General features: G+C 49.2%; 2 protein-coding genes across 5 annotated transcripts in view; one reads left to right on the top strand and one right to left on the bottom strand.

Annotated features, from left to right (window-relative positions):
* LOC110261339 (zinc finger protein 444) overlaps nt 1-25,060 on the bottom strand; it is a 996,914-nt gene that overhangs the window by 423,122 nt on the left and 548,732 nt on the right. The window lies entirely within an intron of this gene.
* ZNF606 (zinc finger protein 606) lies at nt 653-24,597 on the top strand. Of its 4 annotated transcripts, XM_013998895.3 has the most exons (8): nt 653-680; nt 882-957; nt 2,728-2,836; nt 3,715-3,771; nt 4,240-4,328; nt 14,315-14,441; nt 14,658-14,756; nt 21,354-24,597. In XM_013998895.3, the coding sequence occupies exons 3-8, from the start codon at nt 2,806-2,808 to the stop codon at nt 23,339-23,341; spliced, it is 2,391 nt and encodes a 796-aa protein (XP_013854349.1). In that variant the 5' UTR covers nt 653-680; nt 882-957; nt 2,728-2,805; the 3' UTR covers nt 23,342-24,597. The 4 variants fall into 4 exon arrangements, with proteins under 4 accessions (XP_013854349.1, XP_013854351.1, XP_084818455.1 ...); XM_013998897.3 differs by lacking the exon at nt 882-957; XM_084962329.1 differs by lacking the exon at nt 14,315-14,441.

Here is a 25,060-nt window from a genome sequence, read left to right as displayed (position 1 = left end):
CACCCGTCACTTGCAGCCAGAGCCATGCTTGTGCCCGCGACAGGCCGCTCATTCGCTCTGACCCCGGTGCTGTTCCTCCAACCGGACAGTCGAAACCAAGGTGGACAAATGAGCAGGCCTGGCGCCTAAGGAGCACGGAGGAGGGGCCGGGAGGCCGGGAAGCTCTGGGCAAGCCTCCGCCCAAGGGTGGGAAGGCGGCTTCGGCCTAGCGGAGTCAAATTCGACTTGGTAACAAGTAGCATGGCTTCCTATGTGAAGGGAGGCTCAAAATTAGGCGCCTCATCTGAAAAAGGTTCTCATCACAGCCACGTCCTTACACTCTTGTAACTATTAAATGAAAAGGAGAGCGTTTGGTCCTCAACCGCGTTCCCACTTAAAAAGTGCGGCAACACCGAGCCCCCATTTCACGGACGGCCAAGCTGAGGCTCGCCGGGCCGCGATTTGCCCAGGTCCCCCCACGTCCGGGCAGCGGCGGCGGGGGAGCGCGGTCCGCGGCAGGGGCACCACCGCTCGCCTCGCCACAGCCGGGAGAAAGCCCTCGGTGGAGCAGCTCCGGGAACTTGCGGTGGTGGCGCTTCCGGTGCAGCCGGAAGCGCGCCGCAGAAACTACCACTCCCAGCAGCCCGCGCGGCGCGTCCCGGTCGACGCCGGGGGAGTAGCCGCCATTGTCCGCGGCGGAGGTGAGTCTGTGCCCCCGGCGTTGAGGGTTCCCCTGCCACCGCCGCCGGCCGGGAAGGTCGGGAGAACAGGCAGGGAGAGGCGGTGCCTCGAGTCGCGGTGGGCGCTGAGCCAGGGCGAGTCCCTCGGCTCACCTCCGGGCCTCCCTGGACCAACTGGGCGGACCCGGCTGAGCCCTGCGCGTCGGGCCTTTGTCCCCCCAGCGGAACGTCGGAGCCGAGCAAAAGCCCGGCGCCCCTGGCGCAGCGAGCGGAGCTTCCGTTGTTCCGCAGGGACCAGGTGAGGCCAGCCGCTCACGGGACGACCAGGGAGCATCGCATCCGCGTCGGGGCTGCGGAGAAGATCTGGGCGGGAGGTCGGGAAGCAGGTGTGAGAGCGCCCTCGAGGTGGGAGTCCCTTTCTCTGCCCCGGAAGGCTGGTCCTCTTGTGGCGCGGAGGGAAGTCAAAAGTGGGTGGGAACAGCTCGGGGCTCCTTTAAATGCACCGTGACCGGAGGACTTGGTCAAGTTGCAGACAGCAGTGCAGAATACTCAATGCGCCGACCTGGAGTTTGGGCGCAGATCCGGGTGCTCCCGGAGCCCAGAGGGCGTCGCGGTGATTTGTACACGCTTCCAGGAATCTGGGTTGCTCTGCCAGTTGGCGTTGCTTCCTCAGAGAGGTCGGGGGACTTGCACAAAGACCTAGAAACCAGGGGGCGGTATGGGATCCAAACCTGGCTTTCTGTTGGCCTCTGCACCAAGAAAGACAGATGGGCTTGGGCCTGGTAGGTCTTCCAGGTGGATTTTTTTTTAATTTCTCAGTGCATTTTATTACGTTTATAGTTGCACAACGATCATCACAACCACATTTTATAGCATTTCCATCCCAAACCCCCAGTGCATCCCTCCACCCCCAACCTGTCTCCTTTGGAAAACAGAAGTTTTTCAAAGTCTGTGTGTCAGTATCTGTTCTGCAAAGTTCATTGTGTCCTTTTTTTTAGATTCCACATGTCAATGATAGTATTTGATGTTGGTGTCTCATTGTCTGACTGACTTCACTTAGCATAATTTCTAGTTCCATCCATGTTGCTGCAAATGCCGTTAATTCTTTTCTTTTAACGGCCGAGTAATGTTCCATTGTGTCTATGTACCACATCTTCTTGATCCACTCCTCTGTCGATGGACACTTAGGTTGTTTCCGTGTCTTGGCTGTCATATATAGTGCTGCAATTGCCTCCTTAGTACAGTAGGATTTTTTTTTTTTTAAGATAATATTTACGTTAAGAAAAAATTAACCATTTAAGTGAAGTTGGTGATTTTGTTGTACGTTCAGAATGTTGTGCAATTTTCACCACCATATGATTCAGAACATTTTCTTCACACCCCCCCACATTCTGAACCCTTTAAGCAGCCCCTCCCACATTCCTCCTTCGCCTCAGCTCTGGGCACCCACTATGCATGAAAATTATAGGTAAATTTTACAGTAATGTCTGTTAAATCACAGAAAAGTTACCTCTTCCTTGTCAGTGGCTGTCTCTTGGGAAGCAGTGACAAATTTCTGCCCTCCCATCCTGAACTGCTCCCTTTTCTCAGCTAATTCAAGTCACCCTCCATTTCTCTTCAGCAGTTCTCTTATGTTTTTGACGTGGAAATTCTGTGTTTTTTTTTATTGTTTTTTTTTTTTTGTCTTTGTTGTTGTTGTTGTTGTTGCTATTTCTTGGGCGGCTCCCGCGGCATATGGAGGTTCCCAGGCTAGGGGTTGAATCGGAGCTGTAGCCACCGGCCTACGCCAGAGCCACAGCAATGCGGGATCCGAGCCGTGTCTGCAACCTACACCACAGCTCACGGCAACGCCGGATCGTTAACCCACTGAGCAAGGGCAGGGACCGAACCCGCAACCTCATGGTTCCTAGTCGGATTCGTTAACCACTGCGCCACGACGGGAACTCCGAAATTCTGTTTTTTAATAAAACTCCATAGGAGTCTTTTGTTGCTTCTGTGGATCTGTATTTTTATTCCCACTGGATCTTCTGTAAGGACCGCTTTTGTGTTTTTCCACTTTTGTCTCTAGGTGGGTATTGAAGTTGCTTTCTGTAATCACCTGCATCCGTTCTTCCTGGGCAAGCTCCTGGTGTATTAATCCTGCAGGATGGCAGCCATCAACCCTTGGGCCTCCTGGGGTGAGTACAAATCCCATTTCTTCTGGGCCTCCCCAGCAGCGGCCTGCTGTGCTCAGGGGTTAGAGTTGGAGAGGGGCCGAGGGCTTTTGGGCCTTGAAGGGGGTCTCTCTGTCTTGGTACAAAATTAGAACTGAGTGAGGTTTTTTGTTTGTTTGTTTTGTTTTTTAATTTGCTGTTTGTGTAAAAGACGCTAATTTTTGTGTATTTTATAGTCATCTCCTGAGAAGTCGCATTAGCACCAAGAAGTTTTCTGGTGATTTGTGTGATTTCTTGGAAGAGTGTCATACATACAACCAAAATTTCTCTACTATTCTTATATTTTTGACTTTTATTATTAGTTTTCCACTTATTTAGCCTTGGTTTATAATCTAAGAACAACCTTAGAGTTTTAGTGGTATGTTTTATCTTAAAGTGAGATTTCATTTATCTTTCTACTAATACTTTTTAAAATTATGTAATGTTAGGAGTTCACTTGTTGCACAGTGAATTAAGGGTCAGGCACTGTCACTGCAGTGGCTCGGGTCACATCTGTCTCTCGAGTTAGATCCCTTCCACATGCCGTGGGCATGGCCATAAACAATTTAAGTAGTGTTAAACTTTGTCAGATACCTCTCCAGCCACTTAAGAGATTCTGTTTTAATTGTTCTGTCGCTCTGTCATGTCGGCAAACATCCTGAAAGTGACCCATCTGCGCATTACTGCTATAAATCTAGGTTACGTTGGATTTTTTTTTTTTTTTTTCTTTTTTACATGTCCTTGGGGTCTGTTTATGGAATTTTGTTAGGGCACATCAGGTCTCTTTTTCCACATTGTTGCCTTTTGTCGCTAGGATTGGTGCCACAGTCCTTTCCTTGTCCTAACCTGATCCTCTGGTGCAGGTATCCTTACGGACCACTCCTGGGGGATAGCGGCTGTTGATCCGTGGGCCTCCTGGGGTGAGTCAAGAACCTGTGTCTCCATCAGCCACATTAGCTCCAATTTTGTTCTCTCTCTCAGCAGTAATCTGCCATTGCTGGGGGCAGGGCTGGGGTCTGGTCCAGATCTGTCTGTGCAGAGCTGGATGAGGGAGGAATCAGAACACTCCACTGGGGGATGCAGGGTGATGGCACCTCCAGGTAGGATGCATGGGAGTGAGTGTGTGGCCGTTTAAGGCTCAGGCCCAGAAAGGCTGTGAACAGACGCTGTTTCTCTGAGACAGTGCTTCAGAGCCAAGGGAGATGGTCGGTGCTTCGTGTGTTCAGGCACATTGTTTCACTTCTTCGGGCCCCTTCTCCTCCATCTAGAATGTGAGGAGCTGAGTCTCTTCCTTTGCCCAAAGGGGAGGGCAGAGCCTGGAGGTAGGTCTCCTGTGGGCACACTTCTGACGGGAGAGCTGCCTCTGTGACCTCACTTTCCTCCCCCAGCTCTCTGTCCTCAGGACCCTGCCTGGCGCGTGGAGGAGACCCCTGAGGAGAGGAGGAGGGGCCCCGGGCTCCCATCAGCTCAGGCGCGGGTGAGTTGGAGCTTCTGCTTTTTCCTGAGTGGTTACCCCACTCCCCAGTGTGTTCGGGTCTTCCCGGCCAGGCCACTTGATGTGGTTCCTGGTTTACCACAGTGAGGGTTTGGGTTCGGGAGGAATCCGCCAGAGGCGTATTGATTACTGAGCTCGGGTAGGGGAACGGGCCTCCCAGTCAACCAGCCTGTTCAGAGTCTGGAGCCCCGGCAGGGCTGTGGCCTGTTTGCTACATAAGGGACAGCCCCTTTTGGCTAGAGGCCCCCCTTCTCCCCTCCCACCTCCACTCACGTGCTCAGTGCCTGACTCAGGTTGATGCTGTCTGGTGAGCGTGAGCGCCGTGCTAGGAGGGGAACAAAGACCTGTCCCGAGGAGCTCCCAAGCCCCTTTCTGGGGTGGTCTCATCAGCTGCTGGGGCCTCGAGGTCTGCCTGGTGCTGCATGTGTGGCTCAGGACACACCAAAGGTGCTTCGAGAGGCCCTGGGCCCTGGAGGAGCTGAGCACAGCAGATGCCTTGGGAGCAGGACAGTCTGCATAGAGGCCATGGGGCCCTGAGCCGCTAGGGTCGTCTTGCTGTGTAGAGGGAGGCTGCCTGGGAGACTCGACTCTGAGCCAAGAAGTAAAAGGGACACATGAGCTGGATGGGCACATTCTGGTGAGCAGGCGTCTGGCCTCCTGTAGCACCGTGGGGGCGCGCTGCATGCCAGCATCTGGGTGAATGCCAACCACAACGAGAGCTTAGGCCAAAGAGGCCAGGACAAACTCCACCGGGTCTTGGATGCTTCCCGCAGAGCCAGGGCTCCATTCTGATGACAGGGAGCCTTAGAAGTGTTGGGAGCAGGAGCCACTAGAGTCTAGAATGTGGCTGGAAAGATGCCCCTGGCTGGGGCTGTGGAAGGCAGGATGGTTTTTCAGGCTTCGGTGTGACCGGCCCCCGCAAGCAAGATCCGAGGCATGAGGGCGTCGAAGCAGGAAGGCTGAGTGACTGTGAGGGCACAAGGGTGGCTCCCGAGAGAAGTCGTGCAGCAGGGTTGATAAAGTTGCGGAGATGTCATCACCCTCCCCTCCTGCCCAGCCCCTTACGAGGGGCAGCCACTTAGGGAAACAAAAAATTGTAGATAAACAGCTTTATTAAAATATTCTTCACATACCATAAAGCCCCACCTTTTAAAGTTGGGTGGATTTCAGCATATACACAGAACTGTGTAGCCACCACCAGTATCTAACTGTAGTTCACTCCAAAAAGAAGTCCTAGGGGAGTTCCTGTCGTGGCACAGTGGTTAACGAATCCCACCGTGAACCAAGTGGTTGCGGGTTCAATCCCTGGCCTTGCTCAGTGGGTTAAGGATCCAGTGTTCCTGTGAGCTGTGGTGTAGGTTGAAGACACGGCTCGGATCCGGCGTTGCTGTGGCTGTGGTGTAGGCCGGCGGCTGCGGCTCCGATCCTAGCCTGGGAACCTCCATATGCCAAGAAATGGCAAAAAGACAAAAACAAAAAACAACAAAAACCAAAAAGAAATCCTATACTCATTACCATGTATTGCCTGTTTCCCCAACCCCTAGCTTTTGGTAACCACTGATATGCTTTCTGTATTTGCCCCTTCTGGACGTTTCATAGAAAGGGAGTCAGGTGATACATGACTTCTTGTGTCTGGCCTCTGTTATTTAGTATGTCTTTAAGGGTCATCTACGTTGTATCATGTATCAGTATTTTATTTCTTTTCATGACTGGAATTAGCCATTTTTAACCTACTCTTTCAGTTTCTTAGGGTTATTTCTAAATGAGTGATTTTTATCTTAATTCACTGAATTTACATACGCTCTAATGATTCTTTGGAAGACAAAAATAGTTTCATTACTGTATTTAAGTTTTTGTCTTTAAGTTAAAGTAATGAATCAAGCAAATGTGAGATACTATGATACAAAAATGTTAATAACATCTTTGCTTAACTTTACGCCTCCCACCAAGTTAAGCAAAAAAATTGGAGTTCCCATGATGGCTCAGTGGTAAAGAACCCCACTAGGATCCATAACAATGCAGGTTCGATCCCTGGCCTTGCTCAGTGGGTCAGGGATCCAGCATTGCCCTGAGCTGTGGTGTAGGTCGCAGATGCAGCTTGGATCCCATGTTGCTGTGGCCGTGGTGTAGGCTGGCAGCTGCGGTTCTGATTGGACCCCTAGCCTGGGAACATATGCTGCGGGTGTGGCCGTGATAAGAAACAAAGAAAGAAAGGAAAAAATTAACGAAACCTCCCAGCTGACTGGTGAAGTGTGTCGCCAGTGTACCGTCCCCACCTGGCAGCTCTGCTGTCTCAGGGAGGCGCAGTGGCCTGAATCACATGATGCAGGCTGGTGGTTGTCTGTTATCAGAACCTGGGCGACTGTGGTGTTGGCTGCTGTTAACGATTAGCTTCTGTAACACAATTGACAGTGAAGCTAGACCGGGCTGAAAGGTGGGCCCTGATCAGCTGCTTGGGAACAGAAGTTAGCTGTAGGGAAATGCCGTGAAGAAGTTCTAATAACCACTGTGCTGCACTCTGCTGTCAATTTATTGAGGCTTTCTGAGAATTACTAGAGCTAATGCCAAGAAAATAAAATGGAGAATTAAAATAACACCACCCTTCAGTGTCTGAAGAGTTGTGATTTCTGAGCACATGCTCCTGGCCCCCTCCCCACACTCAGTCTGGGTCTTTCCCTGTGGGAAATTCAAGGCTTACCTATGAGTTTCATATAAAGTGAGATCTTCAAGAACACAAACAAGAGCCCCTTATCCGTCTGTTGTTCACTCCAAATTAAATATTTTTTGAAATAAAGCATTCGCCTGGCGAAAACATCAAATGCTGTCATCCCTTGTTATCTGAATAGTCCGCTCTTAGAAATGTTGAATGTTGCAGTTTGATCTAGTGGGAGCACAGATCACATTATTTTTATTATTAGGGGAAATAATATCCTAGCCCATATAAAAACCTCAGCCAGCCTCCCCCAATATGGAAACTCAAATCTCTATAGCAATCCACCAAAGATTTCTACACAGTAAGCATATTCCCATAAAACACCAATAATTGAACACTTTACTCCCAGCCTTGGTTGTCTTGAGGTTGAGCACAGTCTAGTTAAATTGCCTTATTCTGCAAAGAGGTTGCTCTAAAATATTAATAAATAATGGAATTCTGAAGGTGTCAAAAGAGTCCACCTGAGCCTCCCCAGGTTCCATGAAGAGGTCACATGTCAGGGCGTTCAGGTCACGCAGGGGGGGTCAGATGAGACCCTGTTGGACACGCGCTAAGAGCCAGCTCGGCATCGTCTGTGTCCACCCTTAAACCCCCGTGGTTTAAACGTGTGGCCTGCAGGTCAGCAGATTTCATAACGTGCTTTAGAAGGCTCAGATGCAACACTTAGACGTGTGTACAAAACAGTATATCCAGAAATGCTTGCAAGAAGTTGGGCGAGACACCTTTGCGAGTCATTGTTGAAGATGATATTTGGGAAGTGGAAGCTCAGGTAAGGGTTACCTGTGAGGTGAAGGGCTGGCTCCTGCCCGCGGGGGTGGCCCTTCTGTCCCTCCCCCTCCACCAGTCATCAGTGAGATCTGCTCGTCCCCAGCTCTGGTGGCCACGGCTGTGAGATAAGGAGCCTCTCTTCCGCCATCGCTGCCTCGCTGCCTCAGTTTTGCATTTTACTCTGCACCCCTGAGGCCGCTGTGAAACGTGGGCCCTGGTGGGCAGATGCTGCTGGGCCTGTTATTTTTTCCTATTTGACAGTCCATGGATCTCTCCAGCTTTGATGACGTCTCTCCATTCTGGAAATTTTTTTAATTTAAATTTTTATTTAGGGGAGTTCCCGTCATGGCGCAGTGGTTAACGAATCCGACTAGGAACCATGAGGTTGAGGATTCGATCCCTGGCCTTGCTCAGTGGGTTAACGATCCGGCGTTGCCCATGAGCTGTTGTGTAGATTGCAGACTCTGCTCGAATCCTGCGTTGCTGTGGCTCTGGCGTAGGCTGGCAGCTACAGCTCCAATTTGACCCCTAGCCTGGGAACCTCCATATGCCACAGAAGCGGCCCAAGAAATGGCAAAAAAAAAAAAAGACAAAAAAAAAATAAATTTTTATTTAGTCAAATTACTAATTTCAGAAAAGTATAAAAAATGATTAAGGAGGCCCTGTCAGTCCAAAGGGACAGTTGGCCGTGTATTGCCATATATGCTTTGCTCTCCTGTTAGCCTGCAGCCCTCTTCCCACCTCCTTAGGACGCCGCTCGAGATACGCGTGCACTTGACCCATTCTCATGCCCCTGTGTGCGTAATGAACCCTGTCGGTGTAAAGTCATCTTTCTTTTTTTTTTTTTTGGCCTTTTCTAGGGCCGCTTCCCACGGCACATGGAGGTTCCCAGGCTAGGGGTCGAATCGGAGCTGTAGCCGCCGGCCTACGCCAGAGCCACAGCAATGTGGGATCTGAGCTGTGTCTGCAACCTACACCACAGCTCACGGCAACGCCGGATCGTTAACCCATTGAGCAAGGGCAGGGACCGAGCCCGCAACCTCATGGTTCCTAGTCAGATTCGTCAACAACTGCGCCAGGACGGGAACTCCAGTAATCTATTCTTTTTTTTTTTTTTTTTTCCTCTTAGTAATCTATTCTTTTAACAGTGCTTTTTTATGAAAATTTCTTACTGTAGCAGATGATTTGACTTGCTACATCAGCAACGCTTTTTCTACACATAGCTTGTTTTGTTTTTTTTTTTTAGGGCTGTTCCTGCAGCATGTGGAGGTTCCCAGGCTGGGGGTCCAATCGGAGCTACAGCTGCTGGCCTACTCCACAGCCACAGCCCCGCTGAATCCTTAACCCACTGAGCGAGGCCAGGGATCGAACCTGCGTCCTCATGGATGCTAGTCGGGCTCGTTAACCACTGAGCCACGATGGGAGCTCCTCCAGGTCATTTTTTAAAGGTCAGGTACGTTGCTCTTACCCGTCAGCGCAACCTAGTCCCTGTTCTCTTCTTGGACCGACTTATAAGCCTTTCCTCCCCACCATCTCTCCTGTTGCCAACAGCCGTGTGAAGGCTTTTGTAGCTGAACGTTGTGCCACACGCAGGTGTGTTTGCGTGCCTACCCCCCAGAAGCGGAATCCTGCTGAGTTTTAGGGAGGGAGTGTTTTTACGGTGACGACACTGCCGCGTGTGTTTGCAGGGGCAAGACCCCTTCTCGGTCTTGTCACGCTGGGAGAAGGTGCCTGTTTCCCTGTGTCTTTGCTGCCGCTTGACAGTAATCATACTGGATCTTTGAGTGTCTGCTTACCTCAAGACCAGAAGGGTACATCGTGTTGCTTAAATGTGCGTGTCCTTGATTGCTGGTGGGGTTGAGCGTCTGTAATGTCGTTACTGGCCGTCTGTACATCCTCTGTGCCTCTTACATCCCTTGGTTTTTTTTTAATAGCCACACCCATGGCGCACAAGAAGTTCCCAAGCCAGGGATTGAATCCGAGTAATAGCTGTGACCTGTGCCAGGGCTGCGGGCAGTGCCAGATCCTTTAACCCACTGTGCCGGGCCGGGGGTTGAATCTCCACGTCCACAGCAAGCTGAGTTGCTGCAGTTGGATTCTTAACCCACTGCGCTGCAGTGAGAACGCCTCGCATCTCTGGATTTCTGTGGACTCTGACTTAGGGATATGTAGACATTTTATGCTTTCTGCATCCTGAGTCTTTGCTGTGTATGGATTATCCCAACCTGCAGCTTGTCTCCACTTTATTATTTTTGTCCGGCATATTTATTTATTTTTAATTTTTTATAATGATTTTTTTTTGTCTTTTTTTTTTTTTTTTTTTTTTTTTTTTTTGCTATTTCTTTGGGCCGCTCCTGCGGCATGTGGGTCTAATCGGAGCTGTAGCCGCTGGCCTACGCCAAAGCCACAGCAACGCGGGATCCAAGCCACGTCTGCAACCTACACCACAGCTCACGGCAACACCGGATCGTTAACCCACTGAGCAAGGGCAGGGACCGAACCCGCAACCTCATGGTTCCTAGTCGGATTCGCCACGATGGGAACTCCTATTTTTTCCATTATAGTTGACCTTGTCCTAACTTTATAGTGTCTCCTATCATTGAAATTTTGGGGGGTATATTTTTATCAAATATATCTGTCTTTGTTTATGGCTACTGTTTCGTGACTTTTTAAAAGAAGTCCCATATTTAAAAAAAAAAAAAATCCCCCCTGACCTTTTATATTCTCTGTCTGAGGTCGTCTCTTACTTGGCCTCCTGGCATGATTGCTGCATTTTATGTCTTAATTTATGAATCCTTTCCCATTCCCTGTGTCTTTTGTATCCTGTCCTGTTTCATACCAAAACTCTCCAATCTGGGAATTAGATTTACAGCTCATTGACAATCGGCTGCCAAGTAGAAACGAATCTGACGAGGAACCATGAGGTTGCGGGTTTGATTCCTGGCCTCCTTCAGTGGGCTAAGGATCCGGTGTTGCCGTGAGCTGTTGTGTGGATCCCAGATGCGGCTTGGATCTGGCGTGGCTGTGGCTGTGGCTGCAGCTCTGATTGGATCCCTAGCCTGGGACCCTCCACGTGCTACGGGTGCAGCCCTAGAAAAGGCAGAAGACAGAACATTGGCTGTGCCTGCTGCCTGCATGTCCGACCTCTTGGCTGCCAGGTTCTGGCCCCAGCTTTGCAGCAGGTGCCCCGTGTGTGCAGGGACCCGCCCGCCCACCTGTTTACCAGAGAAGAGCTGCGAGCCTGTGTGTGACAGTCCTGCTCCCTGTGTCTCTCTCAAGTCTCACTCCGGACTCCCTGGGTTTGGGGAGGCTGAGATCGCCACCTGCTCAGTTCTGCTTCCAGTCTCCTGGGTACACGGCTGGCTCTCAGGTCACGGACCCCTCCCGTCGCCCCTGTTGGGCTGACGAGGTCTCAGCTCCAGGGTAACTTCCCCGGGCAGCCCGAGGTGCTCCCACACCTTCTGTCTGAGAAGGGTCTCAGGAGTCTTGCGGACAGGTGGAGTGGCTGGCGGGGAGGAGGGGCAGCTGCAAAGCTGTCCCGGGTGTAGACCTTCCAGCCAGATCCCTACTGCTGCCTGCAGTGTCATGTGCACTCAGGGTCCGGAGCCTCTCCTGGGCCCCCGCTTCCTCCTCAGCCCCTCTGACGCCCAGGGCTTCGGCCTCCTCTGCTCTGCTTCCTCGGTCAGCCACGCTCACCAGTCCCCCATCTGGCAGGAGGACAGGGAGCTGCACACGCCAACGGCCTCTTTTCGCTGACTCGTTACGCCTTCTACTCTCTTAGGAGGTCTTTTAACCCTCTTAGTTTCCTGTTGCTGCTATAGCAGATGGCCTCGCTTGATGGCTGAGAACAGCAAGAATTTACGCTCTCGCTGTGGAGCTCAGAGTCTAGGATGGGGCTCTAGGGCGTGTTTCCTCGCGGGGCTCAGGGCGTGTGCTTCCTTGCTGGACTTGCTCTAGAGGCGGCCTGGGCTCGGGCCCCTTCCTGCACCTCCAGTGCGCATCCCTCCAGGGTGGCGGTTGCTCTGCCGCAGGCCGTCCTGCGTCTTTACTTGTAAGGACCTCTGTGGTAACACTGCGCCCCCCCCTCCCCCGGTAATGCAGGATGCGGGCGTCCTCGGCAGGGCGGCAGGGCCGTTGTTCCGCTGCCTCCAGGGCCACAGTGCAGAATTCCCCCTTCACCAGCCTCAGCAGCTGTCACCTCGGCTTTCTTGCTCTTCGTCTATTCCGACAGAACCTTTTCTTTTAACGCTAGAGTATTTTAGAGCAAACCTCAGACGTTGCTTCACCTCTGCGCACTTCTGTGCATGTGTCTGAAACGTGCCTACCTTTCAAAGGATGCACATGGCACCTCTGTCACACGCCCCAGAGTGAAAACAATAATTCCTTCGTGTTAATACCAAGTCCGCGCTCAGTTTTCCCCACTCGTCCCCAGAGGCTCTCTTGCAGTTTATTCAGATCAGAATCCAAACAGGGGCCCCGCGTGGCAGGTGCCTCGTGCCGAAGAAACCAGATGGCCTGTCGTTGTTTCGCCTGATGCAGCCCTTGCGATGGCCTCAGTTGAGCTCCTCCATCCTCGGTCTCCTGCGGACTGGTGGTTGGGAGGAGGCTGGGGCAGATTCAGGCTGGGTGCTGCGGGGCACGAGTGCTTGCTAGAGGGTGTGGGGCCCTTCCTGCTGAGTTGCCTCAGGGGGCACAGGTTTCTGCTTGTCCCCTTCCGGGTGATGCGACGCATTCAGGGGGGCCAGTGTCGCCAGCCCGGCCCTGTGTCGTGAGCGTCTCTGTTGGCCTTTGGCCTGTGGTCTTGCAGTCACCAGTGACTACAGCCAGTGTCCTCGGTTTTGTGAGGGCTGTGGAATCTCTCGTGACTTCATTCCTTCTGTGTCTGTCAGATGTGGTTCTCTGTGCCTTTTTAAATGTGTAGGGGGTCTCTTGGGGTCTTGGGAGGGGTGGGTTGTGGCCCAGGCCACCGTCTTTTGACAGCCGCCAGGGCATGGGTTTGGACCTTGCTGATTAGTGAACTTCGACACCGTGGAAGTAGATGCCACCTACCTGAGAGAGTGGGCAGGGTGAAGCGCACACAGCAGGAGGGCCCTGGCGGCAGGCGGACCTCCCAGCTGGGCCCCGGCGTGGTCACTCTGAAAGCGTGTTGAGGTCATGCTCTGTGCCCACGTAGCTTTATCACTTCTCTACGGAAATATTCCTTTTTTTTTTTGAGGGTCGCCCCTGTGGTACATGGAAGTTCCTGGGCCAGGGATTGAATCCGAGCCCCAGCTGCGGCCACGCAGGATCCTTTAACCCACTGCACCGCGGCAGGAACTCCCCCGCTGTTCGATTTTAGTAAAAAAAATTTACATCCCCGGGGAATGTGGCAGCAGCCGGCATCCGGGACGCTAGGCCTGGGCAGGTCTGTGGGCGGGAAACGCAGCGTTGGTATCGAGGAGACCAAGGTGGGGGGGGGGGGCCTCAGCGCGGGGCGGTGTGGTCGGCGGTTGTAGATGCTCTGGGAGTGGGGCAGTCGGGGGAGCAGAGGCCGGTCTGTGTTTCGAGCCTGTCGTGGGACTGGAGCGGGAGCAGTTCATGCGGCGGGGACCCAGCACCAGGGCTGGCGCCTTGGTAAGTCCCTAAGCCCGGCTCGCAGTGACAGAGGAGGGGGTGTGCAGGTGGGAGACCGGCGAGCAGCGGCCTGGGAGGGAGTGGCTAGAGGGGCGCGGGACGCCCTGCGGCGGATGTTTCTCCCTGGCGAGTCAGCGCTGAGAGGAGGACCTTGGTGCCCGGACAGGGGGCGGGGCTCGCGAGGAGCAGGGGCTGCGGGGTTTGAGGTACAGGTGGCGCCATTGCCGCGGGGAGGTGTGCTCCCCCAACCGCGCCCCGAGGATGCCCAGACACCCGACCTCACGGTGGCGGCTTCCAGGGACTGGGAGGGGCGCATTCGTGGCAAAAGTCAGGCTTTCCTTTAGTTGTCCAGCGGGTATTCCTGCTCCCACTTTTCCCCAATTAGTTAAACATCAGTTTAAACTCGCAAGGACTCCGAGCGCCTTGGCAGCCGCTGTAAGCGCTCCTGGCGGGTGTGGGCGGCTCTGCTCAGTCCTGTCTCCTCGGACCTGCAGTCCCTGGGTTAGAGGCAGTCCCGGAGCGGAAGCAGCTCTGCTTCGGCACGGGGACCGTCCCCGAGGGTGAGACGCCCCGAGGTCCCCGTGTGGGGGAGCCTCTCGCCCCGGCTCTCTGGCCTGTGGCTGCATCCCCCCCAGCCCTGGTCCCGGTCTTCCTGCGGCTCCAGAGAAGCAGGGGCGTTGCTCAGGCGGGAGGCCTGTCCGGTCCAGCCAGCGTCCCCCGCACGGGGCAGGACTCTCGGGAGGGACCTGCTCGCCTTTGGGGGGTGATCGTGGCCCCAGGCCTGACCGCAGAGTCCGAATGTTGCGCGCGGCCGGGTCGGTGCCTGTGTCCTTCCTCCTCCCTGGGCCGAGGAGGAACATGGGCGCCTTTTTAGGAACTAGTGACCTTCAAGGACGTGGCCGTGGACTTCACCCAGGAGGAGTGGGGGCAGCTGGACCCGGTTCAGAGGACCCTGTACCGTGATGTGATGCTGGAGACCTATGGGCACCTGCTCTCTGTGGGTAAGGTGGGCGCTGCCCAAGTAAGTGAAGCGGCCTCCCTCGCGGTGCCTCTGCTGCTGCGTGTTTACAAGCCTCAGAAGGGCTGAGGTGACCTTGAGCCCCCAGGTGCAAGTCGAAATCCTTGAGCTCATCAAGCATGAGGCGTGGTCATTTACGAGGAGCGGGCAGGGCAGGGTTGCGTGGCCGCTGAAGTCTGCGTTTGTCCTCCGCTCGTAGGGCATCAGATGGCCAAGCCCGAGGTCATCTCCCTCTTGGAGCAGGGAGAAGAGCCGTGGTCCACAGAGCAGCCGTATTCTCCTCCAGGCACCTGTCCAGGTGAGAGCGGACCCGGGGTGGGGGAGGCAGCCCTCATCCAAGCCCCCCTTGTTTGAGAAGTGGGCAGGGGCCGTGAGGGGTGCGCCTGCTCAGAGACAGTCCCACTTCCAAGGAGCTGTATCCCGTGCTGGACGTTTTTGCTGCTGTTGATTCAGAGTAAAGATGCCCACCCTTTTAACATGCCGGCGGTTTCCCTTCTCGGCATCCCCTCTCCAGATGCCTCTCATAGTCTCTGCTGTCCCTTTCTCAAAGATGAGTTCTCATTCGTTTACCTGCTTTAATTAATTAATTTATTTATTTATTTTATTTATTTATTTTTGGCCATTTCTAGGGCGGCTCCCGCAGCATGTGGGGTTCACAGGCTAGGGGTCGAATCGGAGCTGCCGGCCTGTACCAGAGCCACAGCAACGCGGGACCTGAGCTGCATCTGCAACCAACACCACAGCTCACGGCAACGCCAGATCCTTAACCCACTGAGGAAGGCCAGGGATCGAACCCGCAACCTCATGGTTCCTAGTTGGATTTGTTACCCATCCAGCCATGACAGGTACTCCTACCTGCTTTTATTTTTTTATTGACAAACTTGTAGCCTCTAGTCAGGGACACTTTAAAAAAACAAAACAAAACAAAAATTTTTTAATGTAGATAATGAATTCACATGGTTCAAAAACCTCAAAACTGTATAAAAGGTGTAAGCTGAAAAAAAATCTCGTTTTTTGGAGTTCTCACTGTGGCTCAGCGGGTAAAGAACCTGGCTAGTATCCACGAGGAGGTGGGTTCGATCCCTGGCCTGGCTCAGGTTAAATATCTGGCATTGCCAAGAGCTGTGGTGTAGGTCACAGACACAGATCTGGCGTGGCTGTGGTGTAGGCGGGTGACCCGTACCTGTAGGCAGCTCTCATTTGACCTCTGGCCTGGGAACTTCCGGATGCCGCATGTGCGGCCCTACAAAGGACACGCACCCACAAAAACTCACTCATGTTCCTCATCTCATCCATATTACTTTCATCCACCAAAGACATGCACGTACACACACACGCGCGCGCGCGCGCACACACGTGCACACAGAGGAAACCGCTTTTCTTTTATTGTAAATGTTATTTTATTAGGAGTTGCCCTGGGAATTATAATTAACATCTTAATCTTTAACAGTCTAGTTTGGATTGCTATCAGTTTAATTTCGAAAGTATAAAAAGCTTAGCTTCTGTATAGCTCCGTCCTCCCCTTTTTATTTTTTTATTTTTTATTTTTTTTCGTCCTCCCCTTTTTAAAGTGCTGTTATTATTTTTAAAATGTGCTATTATTGTCACAAATTCACATCTGCACTTTGTGTTTCCCTCAACATAGATTTATGATGATTGCTGCATGTAGTTATCTTTTGTTATTGATTGATTGAATAATTACGGTCTTTTGTCTTTCTAGGGCCGCATCCACAGTGTATGGAGGTTCTCAGGCTAAGAGTCAAATCGGAGCTATAGTTGCCGGCCTACACCAGAGCCACAGCAACGCCAGATCCGAGCTGCGTCTGCACCCCATGCCACAGCTCACGGCAACACCAGAACCTTACCCCACTGAGCGAGGCCAGGGATTGAACCTGCGTTCTTACGGATACTAGTCAGATGCGTTTCCATTGAGCCACAATAGGAACTCCTGTAGTTATCTTTTAAACCAGATAAGAATCAAACAAAATATGCATTTGGATGGTCTTGTATTTACCTGTGTAGTTACCTTTATATATATATATATATTTTTTTTTTTTGGTCTTTTTAAGGCTGCACCCTCAGCATATGGAGGTTGTGAGGCTAGGGGTCCAATTGGAACCGTAGCCACTGGCCTGTGCCATAGCCACAGCCACGCCAAATCTGAGCTGCGTCTATGACCTAGACCACAGCTCATGGCAACACCAGGTCCTTAACCCACTAAGCGAGGCCAAGGATTGAACCCTCGTCCTCTTGGATGCTAGTCGGGTTTGTTAACCACTGAGCCACGACGGGAACTCCTACCTGTGTAGCTACCTTTGTTGGTGGTTTGTATTTCAAGTTACTGTCTAGTGTCCTTTCCTTTCAACCTAAACAACTCCTTTTAGCATTGCTTGTAGGGCAGCTTTCCCAGCAGCAAACTCTTAACTAGCTTTTGTTTATCTGGGAATGCCAGGTTTGTTTGTTTTTTGTTTTTTTTTTTAACTTTTCTGGCCACCCCAAGGCATATGGGGTCCCCAGCCAGGGATCAGATCCAAGCTGCAGTTACAGCCTACACTGTAGCTGTGGCAGTGCCAGATCCTTCACCTGCTGTGCCAAGCTGGGGATCGAACCTGCGTTCTGGTGCTCAAGAGACACCCCCGATCCCGTTGTGCCCCAGCAGGAACACCTTCACTTCTCTGTTTTCAAAGGGTGGTTTTGCCAGATAGAGGATTTGTGCTTGACGCAGTTGGTTCTTTCTGGCCTCTGTGGTTTCTAAAGAGAAACAAGCTGTCGCTCTCGTTGACGGCCCTTCGTGTGTGATGACTTGCTTCTCTCCTGCGGCTTTTAGGGTTCTGCGTTTACCTTTGGAAGCTGAATTACAGTGTGTTTGCACGTGGCCTTCTCGAGTCCCAGGAGTGTGTTTTCGAAGGTCCTGTGGAGCTTCCAGTCCTCAGCTTTTCCTTCCAGTTTTGTTGGTCTACGTGTCGTTTGCCCCACCTGTTTCCCTCGTCTCCGGCAGGAACCTTTAAAACAGTGCCTGTGATATTTGACAGATACCTATTTTCTAGAAGTTCTTAGCACCATGGAGGTTCCCAACAAGCCATTTGAGTATGGTCTTCCAGGGAACCAACAGACAGGTCAAATAATGACTGTTCTTTGGGAATGAGGCTTTGAAAAAGTTCCACTTGGTTCTGTTCACTCTGGCACCAGAAGTACAGGCTGTTTATCTCCGTATGAGTTGAGGAGTCAGAGATGGGAGTAGAGTAAGTGCAAATGCCAGAGAACTCCTGTTATTATCAAAATTGAGCCATTTGCCTTGAATAAACTCTCCCTGGGTTGCTGCGAGACTTTGTTAATACATAGAACTTTGAAGAAATTCCTTCCGTCAGGTGCTGGCAGTTCAGTGGTTGCTTTTACGGAGGGCGAAATTTTAGAGAGCCTTACTTCACTGCTTTTGCTGATGTCTGGCCCAGCTCAGTTACTTTCAGTGATTTCTGTTGTTTGTTTCAGAGTTGCTTTATGCAACCATGAGCATAAGGTATATATGTAGTTACTTTTCACCTTGACCAGGTAGGACACAATACACGTTGTTCTGTATCTTGCTGTTCTTCGTTTGGCAGTGCCATGGCCTCTTCTTGAATCCTGAAGGTGGGCATCTTCCTATCCACTCTAATGAAAGGGGCCTTTTTTTTGGAGTCTTACCAGTTGACCTGATATTCAGATCTAAAATCTTCCTGTGGGAGTTCCTGTCGTGGTGCAGTGGAAACGAATCCGACTAGGAACCATGAGGTTGCAGGTCCGATCTCTGGCCTTGCTCAGTGGGTTAAGGATCTGGCGTTGCCCTGAGCTGTGGTGTAGGTCGCAGATGCAGCTCGGATCCAGCGTTGTTGTGGCTCTGGTGTAGGCCAGCACCTCTAGCTCCGGTTCAGCCCCTAGCCTGGGAACCTCCATATCCCGTGGGTGTGGCTCTAAAAAGATAAAAGCCAAAGAAAATAAAACCTTCCCAGGGCTCGTGAATTCCAGTATCTTTGACTGTACTCTCAGTGCGGACCAAACCCTGTGAGTCCACGACCTCCTTCCTTAGAGGTCTACTTTCTTGCAAATAATCTCAACTGTGTCCTGTTCTCAGTAGAACCAGGAGTCTCAGCTCTTCCTTCTAGGCTGTTTCCCTGTCTTCCTGATGTATATTCCTGGTATTGGCCTTCTGTGAGTCCCCTTAGCTGGAAATTGGCTTCCTGCTCTTTTCTCTTTAAGAAGTGATCTCCTGACTTCTGAGACTTTATTCCTCTAAAATGTCAGGTGTGCCATTCAGCTTCCACCAACATTACCCTCAGGTGCCCCCCTCATGAAATTCCAGCTCAGGGAGTTCCCATCGTGGCTCAGCAGTAGCAAATCTGACTAGTATCCTTGAGGAGGTGGGTTCAATCCCTGGCCTCACTCGGTGGCTTAAGGATCCAGTATTGCTGTGAGCTGTGGTGTAGGTTGCAGACGCAGCTCGGATCTGGTATTGCCGTGGCTGTGGTTTAGGCCAGCAGCTATAGCTCTGATTTGACTGGTAGCCCGGGAAGTTCCATATGCTGTGGGTGTGGCCCTAAAAAAGCTAAAAAATAAAAGTTCCAGCTCAAGTTAATGAGTAAATTTTTATGTTATTACCCCTTATTTCTAGATTTATATCCCTAAGTAGTCTTCTCTGAGGTCTCTGCCAGTAAACCCACAGTGACTTCAGTTGCCTTTTAAAATAACTGTGACCAGATTTCAAGATCTTCCAATTTTCTTTATAATTTTTTTTTATTTCCTGACTAGTTCCTACAGTTTACTCAGCTGGCCTCCTTAAGACCCTCCTTATATTCCAGTCACATCACATGTGCCTGTGCTCACGCCCTCCTTGCCGTCTGTCTGTACCTGAGCCATGCTGGAAGGCTGAGCTCATGTCGTTCCTCTTTGGTGAAGCCTTCCTTGATTGCTTCTGTCGTACTGGCTTCCTTTTCTGACCTCACACCCACTTAGCATCTGCAGCCCCACAATCTCTCAGTGGTATGTTGTGTGTATTGTTCACAACTTTAGATTGTCCTCTTAGCACATAGATTATAACTTGTAGGTGGAAGACACACTCAGGCCGAAAGTATTGAGTCTGCACAGGAACTGTTTATTTAGTGAATTACTTGGTCATTTGCCATTTTTTAGTTTTTACTGGAAGAATTTGAATGCTATTTGAAGATCATTCCCTAACTTTAAGGAGCTAAGTTTGAAATTGGTAATAAATGCCAGTTCTTCTCTCTCTCTCTCTCTCTCTCTCTTTTTTTTAGGACCACACCTGTGACACATGGAAGTTCTCAGGCTAGGAGTCGAATTGGAGCTGCAGCTGCAGGCCTACACCACAGCCACAGCAACACCAGATATGAGCTGAATTATTTACAGATTATCAGACTGTAACTCTGTATCTGTTTCATTGCAGTGTGCTCTTTCACATCTGTCTCTTGTATTGTTGCTCTATAGATGTTTCTGTAGTGTTAGAAGAAATTTAGGAGTATCCTTAAATCACGTGATTTTTGCTTTGGGCAGATGAATTTTGTGTTATTGCCTGAAGTCTCTGGAATAGGAAATAATGTGGTAACTTGAAGCCTTTATTGACGATACTTTTTCTTCACCCCACCCCCTACTTTTTGTGGCAGGCATAAATCTAGGGGAGCATTAAGGACATTGTAACATAATGAGTTAGCACACTTTTTTAAACATTAGTTGCTGAGGGGCTGGGTGTTCATCTGTCTTTTGTTAAGCCAGTTATTATTTTTTCACCCTCATAGTATTAACTGTGTCAGGATCCTCCAGACTGAGACTCCCAGGTTCAGTGATTGACTAAAAGGACTCACTGTACTCAAAAGGCATTAAACTCAGGGTAGTGGTTTATTCAAAGGAAAGGACACAAAGTCACATCGGCAAAGGCCGCAGGTGCATGGATCGAGGTCCAGAAGAAACCAAGTGCAAGTTTTCAGTAGTCCTTCCCTAGTACAGTTGCAAAGGATATACTTTATTCCTTCAGCAGTGAGTTGTGTGACGTGTCAACTACCAAGGAAGCTTGCCTGAGCCTGGGAGTCCAGGGTGTTTACTGGGGGTTGGTCACTTAGGCACACGTAATTGACTGTAATCACAGAAGTTCCAGAACCCCAGAAGGAAAGCATGTGTTCACCATAAATTATGTTGTTTGTGCAAATATCTAGAGAAATTGACACCTTGCTTCAAGGCCTCAAACATGCACAACACTCTTATGAGTTAAGAACATTCCAGGATCTTAATTTCTAGGAGGTGGCCACAAGCCAGTCATGAAACAGACCTTCTTGGGAATGGGCAAAGTTGTGGGGGGGGGGTGTTGTTTTTTTTTTTTTTTTTTTTTAATTGTGGCACCTGCTAGGTACATGCAGCCCCTGGCCTCCATGACAGCAATGCCAGATTTGAGCCGTATCTGCCACCTATGCCACAGCTGTGGCAATGCTGGATCCTTAACCCACTGATGGAGGCCAAGAATCAAACCTGCATCCTTATGGATACTAGTTGGTTTCTTCACCCACTGAGCCACAACAGGAACTCCAAGGGAATGGGCAAAGTTTGAGCAACTCAAGTGCTTAGTTAACTCTGTGCTGCACACCCTTATTCTGGTCCTCCTTTACATGGGAAAATACTCCTAAATGGGTTTCGTTAGTATTCAGTACACACTTTTATTCTGGTTGACTGCATTTGTTCACTTTTTACTATTCTTCCCTTCCCTGTTATGATCTTTCTCCAGGTTATAAGTTTATTTGGAAACAAGTTCACCCTTGCTTTTTCATTAATATGGACAATAAAAAAATCTTATTTTTCCCACTCTACTCTTAGAAGTTCTTTCTTTATGCTCTCATGGATTTTTTTCTGTTTATTTCAGAATGGATGAGAAATCTTGAAAGCAAAGCGTTGATCCCAACACGAAGCATTTTTGAGGAGGAACAGTCCCATAGCGTGAAGTTGGAGCGATACATATGGGATGATCCTTGGTTCTCCAGGTTAGAAGTTTTGGGATGTAAAGACCAATTAGAAGTGTGTCGCATGAACCAGAGCACAGCTATGAGGCAGATGGTCTTCATGCAAAAGCAAGTACTGTCTCAAAGAGGCTCTGAGTTCTGTGAACTTGGGACAGGATGTAGCCAGAGCTTAAACATTGTTCCGTCTCAGAAAGTCTCTCAGATAGAACACTTTTATAAGCCTGATACAAATGCTGAAAGTTGGAGATGTAACTCAGCCATAATGTATGCAGATAAGCTTACCTGTGAACATAGTGAGTATGACAAAGCCTTCTACCAGTCCGTGCAACCTGTTCACCCTGCAAGAGGGCACACTGGAGATAATATTTTCAAGTGTACTGATGCTGTTACATCTTTCAATCATATACTGCATTTTGGTGATCACATGGGAATGCATACAGGAGAAAAACTCTATGAATATAAGGAATGCCACCAAATCTTTAACCAGAGCCCATCATTTAGTGAACATCCCAGACTTCATATTGGAGGAAACCAGTATGACTACAAGGAATATGAGAATATCTTTTACTTCTCATCCTTTATGGAGCATCAGAAAATTGGTACTGTAGAGACAGCATATAAATACAATGAATGGGAGAAAGTCTTTGGGTACGACTCATTCCTTACGCAACACACAAGCACTTACACTGCAGAGAAACCTTATGAATATAATGAATGTGGGACGTCTTTCATCTGGAGCTCTTACCTTATCCAGCATAAGAAAACTCATACTGGAGAGAAACCCTATGAATGTGATAAATGTGGAAAAGTTTTTAGGAATCGTTCAGCCCTTACTAAACATGAACGGACTCACACTGGAATAAAACCCTATGAATGTAATAAATGTGGGAAAGCCTTTAGCTGGAATTCTCATCTTATTGTACACAAGAGAATTCATACGGGAGAGAAACCTTACGTATGTAATGAATGTGGGAAGTCTTTCAACTGGAACTCCCATCTTATTGGACATCAGAGAACTCATACTGGAGAGAAACCTTTTGAATGTACTGAATGTGGGAAATCTTTCAGCTGGAGCTCCCATCTTATTGCCCACATGAGAATGCATACTGGAGAAAAGCCCTTTAAATGTGATGAATGTGAAAAAGCTTTTAGGGATTACTCAGCCCTTAGTAAACATGAAAGAACTCACTCTGGAGCAAAACCGTATAAATGTACTGAATGTGGAAAATCCTTCAGCTGGAGCTCCCACCTTATTGCCCATCAGAGAACTCACACAGGAGAAAAGCCCTACAACTGCCAGGAATGTGGTAAAGCATTCAGAGAACGTTCAGCCCTCACTAAACATGAAATAATTCATTCTGGAATTAAACCCTATGAGTGTAATAAATGTGGAAAGTCCTGCAGCCAAATGGCTCACCTTGTTAGACATCAAAGGACTCATACTGGAGAAAAGCCCTATGAATGCAATAAATGTGGAAAATCCTTCAGCCAGAGCTGTCATCTTGTTGCTCATCGGAGAATTCACACTGGTGAGAAACCCTACAAGTGTAACCAATGCGAACGATCCTTTAATTGTAGTTCTCATCTTATTGCACACCGGAGAACTCATACTGGAGAGAAACCATATAGATGTAATGAATGTGGGAAAGCGTTTAATGAGAGTTCTTCCCTTATTGTGCACCTGAGAAACCATACTGGAGAAAAACCCTACAAATGTAATCATTGTGAGAAAGCTTTCTGTAAGAATTCTTCTCTTATTATTCATCAGAGAATGCATAGTGGAGAGAAACGCTTTATATGCAACGACTGCGGAAAAGCCTTTAGTGGCCACTCAGCGCTACTTCAGCACCGGAGAAGTCATAGTGAAGAGAAACTCTGTGAATTGAATTGATGAGAGATTTTTTTTCTTTTATTGTACCTTTGATAAACACATGGGAAAAACCCTATCATATAATCAAGAGGGGAAATTTTTAGTGAGAATTCACTAAGACTTCTCCCCTTATTAATCAGTAGAATTATCTTCGTAGAAGAAACCTGTGAATGAAAAGAAGAGGCAACAGCCTTCCACCATTAATGTAGCCCTTATTTAAGATCCAATAACTACTGTGAAGAGGATTCCAAACTCCCCTCATGGTCCACCGGAAATTCTCTTTGAGGACCATGAACATAGGGAAGGAGACGTCTTGTAGGAAGCGACCTCAGCTCTTTGTGGATCAGAGTGCATTGTTAAAAGCAAAACTTTATCCTAGGAAAAGTGTTCCAACTAGAAATACACTCTTTTGCATCAAGCTGGAATATTGGATGGACGTTTTACAATAATACTTTGTGTGTCATTATGAAAACACATATTTTGCTATTATAAGGGGAGGGTCTGGGTGCCCTTTAAGGAATAGAATACAGAATACTAAACCTGAATTTAAGAAAAAAAAAATGGTATTGAATGCCGTATTTACCGTTGATCCAGATTAACCTTACAAAAGATTAGTAAGTGAGAAGACTAATGATGGAAAGGCCCTTGCCCGGAAGTGCTGAGACTGATACCGTTGGACCAAATGGTGATAGTTAAGAAGCCAGTGTGTCAGTGTCCATAGTTTACTCCTTACTGCATTGTTGGACGATTAGTTTGTCTGTTTTAGGCAATGACTATAATTATGGATACTGCATAAATATACATAACGTGAAGGCATAAAAAGGACACAAAATTGTATATACCTAGCTACAGTAACATCTAAAAAGTGTATGTGAATAAGCACTGGAAAGACCCATGGATAAATTAACCCAGTTAATTTAAGTTTTTTTTTTTGTTTTTTTTTTTAAGTCTTACAAACACATATGGCAATTACCATGTGCTAGAGTTTGTTTTAAATGCTTTTAAAATATTAACATGTTCAGTCCCCTTAAATCTATGAGATAGGTACTGTTATTATCCCAGTTTTACAAATTGAGAAACCGAGGCAGAGGTAATGAGAAATCTCCCTAAGTATACACAGCTAGTTAGGAGTAGAGAGATTGTTTGCTTCCAGAGTTCATGTTTTTAACCACTATGTTATGCTGCCTCTGCAGTGATTTTTTTTCCTTCATTTTTAAAAAATTTGTTCAGTGTTTTTATAGTAGATATTTGGTAATAAAAGTCAGATTCATAAACAATGAGAAGTAAAGTTACCTGGCTCTCTGTCCTGATGGATTTCTGGTAACATGAGAGCTAAGCTCCCTTTGGAATGGGAAGTCTGGATTGGGACCTCAAAATCACTGCATTTTCAGGGACCTGGGTTCCCTAGAATTTCTCCACCTGCAACCCTGAGGATTCGAGCAGAGCAGGGCCGAAGGACTCACTGGAGGTTGGGGCAAGTCAGAGGAATGCCCTTGATGTGCAGAGCAGAAGAGACTCCTCTACACTTGGGGGCACCACTTCTCAGGGTAACCCCTGAATTCAGGGTTTATACTTTTTTACCTTCTCCGTGTGGAAAGGTTGCTTTATCAGGCAGGGAGGATCCAGAAGGGAAGGGAGGTGGTCAGTCCGTCGCATAAAGTGAGGCCGCTTCTCTGGAGCTGGAGAGCTCAGAGGGAGCAGTGCTAAGATGGGCAGGAGGACTCGGTGGCTTCTCTTCAG

This window comes from Sus scrofa, chromosome 6 (assembly GCF_054392235.1).
Source record: "Sus scrofa isolate SSC_HxYL_T2T_F1_AM1 chromosome 6, Sscrofa_HxYL_maternal_Yorkshire_Landrace_v2.0, whole genome shotgun sequence".
Lineage (NCBI taxonomy): Eukaryota > Metazoa > Chordata > Mammalia > Artiodactyla > Suidae > Sus > Sus scrofa.
This window is presented reverse-complemented; position numbering and strand designations above follow the sequence as displayed.

Excerpts from the sequence above, each read along its gene's own strand:
- ZNF606 (XM_013998897.3), top strand. The coding sequence starts at position 2,806 with ATGGCAGCCATCAACCCTTGGGCCTCCTGGG. Across the intron at positions 2,837-3,714 it reads CAACCCTTGGGCCTCCTGGG|GTATCCTTACGGACCACTCC; the intron begins GTGAGTACAAAT and ends CCTCTGGTGCAG. Across the intron at positions 14,757-21,353 it reads TCCTCCAGGCACCTGTCCAG|AATGGATGAGAAATCTTGAA; the intron begins GTGAGAGCGGAC and ends TGTTTATTTCAG.